General features: G+C 38.1%; 1 protein-coding gene across 1 annotated transcript in view; it reads left to right on the top strand.

Moving 5' to 3' along the window:
• The window catches only part of LOC137628898 (uncharacterized), a 139,100-nt gene that overhangs the window by 124,429 nt on the left and 8,671 nt on the right, over positions 1–6,000 (top strand). The window contains exons 3-8 of the mRNA XM_068360160.1: positions 1,251–1,383; positions 1,724–1,861; positions 2,547–2,705; positions 3,600–3,825; positions 4,439–4,686; positions 5,302–5,474. Of these exons, the coding sequence (XP_068216261.1) occupies positions 1,251–1,383; positions 1,724–1,861; positions 2,547–2,705; positions 3,600–3,825; positions 4,439–4,686; positions 5,302–5,474 (1,077 nt within the window). The remainder of the gene's footprint in view (positions 1–1,250; positions 1,384–1,723; positions 1,862–2,546; positions 2,706–3,599; positions 3,826–4,438; positions 4,687–5,301; positions 5,475–6,000) is intronic.

The raw sequence follows: 6,000 nt of genomic DNA, 5'->3' as shown, positions 1-6,000 counted from the left end.
TCCTTTCTCTTCGTAGGTTTTGAGGAGGAGCTCGATCTCAATCCTTTTTACTCGTAAGTTTAGGCTTTTGTTGTGTATTGGCAATTAAGGACCCTCCTTCAGTGACAACTCACTGAAGAAGAGCGAGAGAGAAGAGCTCCATGCCTGTCTTGCCTTCTTAGAGGAGTTGTGGGCTGACATCAGATGCGGGAATGAAACCCCTGTGGAGGATCCTGAAGAGGCCTTTGCAGTCACCATGGACATCACAAATGAGGGTGATGCCCTCGGAGAAGATGGAGAGGACAACCAACTCAACACATCAGATGTAGATGAGGACCCCGGCCAAGAACAAGAAGCCCTTCCATACCCCGAGAAAATGTTTCATCTCCTTCGTAAACTCGAGGTTAAGGACCTACAATGGAAAATAAAAGCAGTCGTTAAAAAAAAACTTTTAATGTCAACGGAGGCAAACTAAGGATCCCACAGCAGAAGCCGGATTATATCAATTTTACAGAATATAATCCTTCCTCTGCCTAGGACAAGATCCTTTGTCTTGTCCTTAATTGCTACTATAAGACAAAACCTAAACCTATGGAGAAAAGGATGGAAATTGAGCTCCTCCTCAAGATCTTCCAGACCCTGACCGTGTCTCCTAGCACAGCTACAACCTTCGGCCACAGGGCATTCCCAACCGATGAAAGTTCACCGCCTGTATTCATATAATTGTGCCAAGAATCCTTCATGTTTCAGTTTAATTTCAAGCCTGATGATGGGTAGATGTACCTTGCTGCTTGAAACACATTGTAACTTGACCTCACCCTTGAAAATGACGAAGAAAGATCAATCACTGAACCCTGGAACACCCCTGGACTTCGTACATAAACTTATATTAAAATGTACACTTTTTTTCAAATAAAGAATTCATTAATTTGCTGATGAATATATATATCCTCTCAAAGAATGAGAATAGCATAGTTACTGGTTAAATGCAGTGCTGTTGAGAAGATTAGATCAATAGAAAATGTCTTATAAAATTAATACCACTGAGGCAGCCATTATCTTCAATCAAACTTGCATAGAATAAGGTCTTCTACCGGAATAAACGAATTATGATTATGGTTATAATTATCTTCATTAAACTAGCTGATGATATAATTATAACTTTCATCATCATCAATATGAATATCATTATGATTGTAAATATCATCTTCTTACTTGTCTATATTATCATTATAATCAACTTAGCTTTCCGCCTCCTTGAACTTCCCCAGAGATCGCCGAAGCTTTCATAGCCTTGGGAGGCAAATATCTCATGGGGGCCAAAAACTTGACTCTCGTTCCTATGGAGTGGTATCATGTCTGCTACACGGTCAGCACTACGCAACTTCTCATATATGTCAATGGGTGAGTTTGAATTGTGTCAGTGGGTGAGCTGGAATTGTAGACTTGTGAGTCAGTTGTTGAGTTGGAATTTTATCTCATTTAGTGTGTAGAAATTGTATGTCAGTTTGTCAGTTTGAATTGTATGTCTGTGAAGGAATTGGAAATGTGTCAGTTGGTAAGTTGGAATTAAATGTCAATAGATGAGTTGTAAATATATGTCAGTGACTGAGCTGGTGTTGTATGTCAGTTAGTGTATGCAAGAGGGTGAGTTGGAATTGTATTTCAGTGGGTAAGTTTTTATGGCATGATTAACAATTCTGATTTCATAAACATGTGATTAATCCCACCTAATCTTTCCCAGAGAGATCAACATCGTGCATGACATTTCGGCCCGGAAGATCCTGTTGAACGCTTCCATGGTTTTGGGGCAAGAGACTGACCAAGTCCTAGGGGGATACCAGGAGCAACAGAGCTTCTCAGGGATAATCACAGAGTTCAAGTAAGTGAATTTCTCATCATTCTAATCTGGTCCCATTTCTTCGAAAGACCCGTGAATGGACGACATAAGGTTAGATAAGGTTACCCAAGTTAGCTGGCATATTTGACTTTATGTAGTTACATTTCCAGTAAAATGCCATACCAGAAATAAAGTTACTGCACCAAATTACTTTTATATTGTTGTTGCCCAATTATCCTTGGAATACTGAAATGCGGGATGCTCTCCTAACTTCCAGTCTTGTGTTTTCTTTGTAGACACATAAATGACCGGAATTCACTTTAGTTTGGAGAGCTTGTATCCAAGGGGAGCAATATTAATGAGTATATGGATAATAGTTGAAATAACTATTTGGCAGGTTACATATGTGACTGATGGTGATTTAGCTCACGTGTACAAGATTCTTAATTCAACGGACCTATTGACTAATAGCTCATTTAAGCCTAAAGATCATATGGCTGATAATTAAAGCTAATTTTAATTGACCATTCATATGATTGTGTATTTAGCCATTCTTCTTCTACCATTGATGATTGTCTACAAACTCATCATGACCCACATAGGACACTGTAAGCCACATCAGAACTTCAAAGATAACCATTACTTGTTGCCACAGACATGATACCTCATAAATCATCAGCATATGGAGGAAATGAGAGTTATGAGCCAAAATATTCTCTTTTCTTAGCCTCTACAACCGCGTCCTGACGGAAGAGGAAGTACAGAGTCAGTTTCAATGTGAAAACTTCGACGAAGGGGATCTTATAGCCTGGTCTACCACGCCTTGGGAAAAGTTTGGCAGCGTACAGGAAATTACAGTCAATCAAGAAGATTACTGCAATACCAGGTAAATATTCGGTTCCATCAAAGATGACTGCTCTGCAATATCTATGCCTATGGTCAAGCAGAAGGAATAATCCTTACATATGATGCGTTTTTGCCTAGGAAATTATAACAGTTCGTAAAAGACCTTTGTCTATGTACACCGAATCATTTTCACCGTAAATTTTATTCTCTTATAATCATTGACTATTACATCACACGGTAGGTGATAATTGTAATGCTTATTATGAAAATAATCTTTTATATACCTTTATCTTTCAGATAATCAGTCAATTACACTACAAGCGTAAAGCAAACACATTTACGAGTGACTATAGTTTTATCATGTATATCAAACGTGAAAATTTCCTTAAGGGTGTTAAATTTTTCTAGAGTTTCATGGATGAGTGTATAACACAAGAGGCTTAGAGACAATTGCTTTCCTTTTTTCCTGTGACTGAAGAATACGTGGAAGCGATAGAGTTTTATGTATTTACATTTGCACAATGGTATCGGAGTTGTAACATCTCTCACATGTTATCGATCCTATCCCATATCCTTCTAGACAAGGTTAACTCTATTCGCAGAAGGATAGCTGTGGTTGTATTTAAACACGTCCCTATCACATACACGATATCTTTTGGGATATTTGCTCCAGGGATAGTAACCCCGTGATACCTCTACAGGTAAAATTCTCTGGTATATCACTCGTAGGAAATATCCCAAGTAGAAAGCTGCTTAGAGGAACTACCATCAGGACGACATGGGTATCTCACCCAAAAATAGGATTTTCCTATGTCAAAATCCCTTTTATGGACTCACCCTTTGAGTAAACATAAGCTTTCCCCTTCTGGATATACTCCCTTGCTTAGCATGCCAGAAAACAAAGATCACCCTAATATTCTTTCTTATATTTCAGTAAGCAAGTCACTGTATTCCCCGAGCGACGTTCATTCCGCGAGGCCATCCACTGGTGTGACAACCAGAAGGCAAAGCTCCATATCCCTCGCAGTGTTGAAGAGAATGTAGCTCTTTACAGTGCCTCCAAGGCATTTTTGTCTGTATGTCAGCCTCCCAACCACGCCACTGTTTTCCTCTGGTTAGGAGCCACAGATGAAGAAAATAATGAATATTTGGACATGGAGGTGAATAATAATGCTTCATTGTTGTATCCCCTTTTCTTATATTCCATTCATCTAATGATAGTACTTTTCTATTGATTAGTCATGAAGAAAAACAGGAAAGTCTAATAGGTGGAATCTTTAGATTTATTTGTGTGCTTACAGATTCTTTTTGTATGATTTGTATTTGAATATCTATACTTCTATAATTTGGATTGCTTAACAGTCCATGAATCTAGAACATCCCCAACTTACAAAAATTTGACTTCCAAACATTCAGATACAAACACAGATCCAAGTGAAATCATAAATCTCAGACACTGTCTCAAAAATTCATAATGAAATTCTTTGATAAAACAATGTTACATAATTTAATCCGGTAACCAGGGCCTTTGCAATATGAAACAGGTCTACCTTTTTACTTTTGTAGCTAAAGATCGTAGGCTTGTGAGTTAGGTGAAACCTGGGCCAGAATTTAAAAAGAAATTAACGTACAAACAATTCGAGTTAAGAACAGCTTCTTGGAAGCTACAAAGTTTGTAAATTGAGGACTTTCTCTACTTTACCTTTCGCCACTCGAGCACACCGCAATTACCTCTAGATGATTCACCGCCTATTAATGTAATTCCTTGCGCAGGGCAACCCACTGATGTACGAGAACTTTAACTTCAAGTCGTCTTCAGCTTCCCAGACATGCCTCGGTATGATGATTCCTCCAAATGCCGGAAAATGGGACGATACCAAGTGCTCCTCCCTGTACCAATTCTGTGTGCCCTGCGAGGAAACTGTGCCCACGATGTACAAGATGAGGGGCCTCTGCGAAGAAGATGAGCAGGCGATTCTCTTTCGACTTGGTCCCGAGGATGGAAAGAAAACTTCTTTTAGGTATGTATGAAAGTCAGAGGGTGAATAATTTTATATTGTTTGATAGGTAACAGTTTACAATTGCGTTTTTCTCCTTTTTTTTTTTTAAATATATATAGATATACATTTGTTCAACTCAGTGCCTCTATATACCTACTTAGAATACAATAAATACAACCGTTTCTAATCCACTGTAGGACAAAAGCCTCAGACATGGCCTTAGTCATGTCTGGTGTTTGGCCATTTTCACTACCACGCTAACTGCTGTGGATTGGTGATGGTGGGAGACTTTAGTCTGATCACTTACAGCAAACCAAGCTAGTATTGTTAACCTTGACTAGTACAGCTTTGCTGATCATGGTGATACACAAAACCTATCACCATGTTAAGGTATCTTCACTCAGAAGGGTACTTAGAATAAGTGTAGCCTATAATATACCAACCAGTAGCTAAGGAGGCTTCAATGATAGTGTTTGTTGTACCAAAAGTACTTAAGATTTTTTTTTTTATATGAAGATTCAATCAGGTTAGAAAAAATGTATCAATGAAATATAAATGTTAATTTCTTAAACAGGGTTCAATGGTCATTTATAGTAATGGTTTCTAACAACTATTGTTATTATTATGACTCCTCAGAGGCTTTACAAAGTTCGACCTTAAATTCAACGAGGAAAACAAAACTTGGATGTTGACAGACATGTGGACAAAGGAGCTGATAGCGTCTTATTTCGCCTTCGATGGTTCGTATCCCTTGGGCACCCACACGTGGAAATTGACCACAGACTATTATGTGTGCGGGAAACCGAAAAGTGAGTAATGTTTCTCAGTTCATTACGTAAACAAATATTTCATTTGCCGTTATTATATTATGGAAGAAAGCACATCTCTTCTGCTGTCATTATACGGCAGAAAGGACCTATCATTTTATGTTATTATATGGAATAAAAGTAGTCAAATAATTAATCTCCTTAGATAAGGGTCAGTTCTTTTACGTGTTTTGAATTTGGCTGAAATTGAATAAAACTATGTGGATTCACAACTTTCAAGGTAGGCCTAGCTGATGCCAGAATCATTCTAAAATATTTATGATTTGTATATCAAATTTTAGGCCTCTCTCTCTCTCTCTCTCTCTCTCTCTCTCTCTCTCTCTCTCTCTCTCTCTCTCTCTCTCTCTCTCTCTCTCTCTCTCTCTCTCTCTCTCTTTTACAATGCGGCTTTAGAATGATATTATGTTAAGTAACCTAGCTCAAATACTTTTTGTTTATGCTTCAACCTTCAACGCAAATCATTACTATTCTATTTTTTCTCTTTATTAGATCACTAAAAGGTGGGATA

Source organism: Palaemon carinicauda, chromosome 36 (assembly GCF_036898095.1).
Source record: "Palaemon carinicauda isolate YSFRI2023 chromosome 36, ASM3689809v2, whole genome shotgun sequence".
In the NCBI taxonomy this organism is placed as follows: domain Eukaryota; kingdom Metazoa; phylum Arthropoda; class Malacostraca; order Decapoda; family Palaemonidae; genus Palaemon; species Palaemon carinicauda.
The sequence above is the reverse complement of the archived record's forward strand: the minus strand, read 5'-3'. Positions and strand labels throughout refer to the sequence as shown.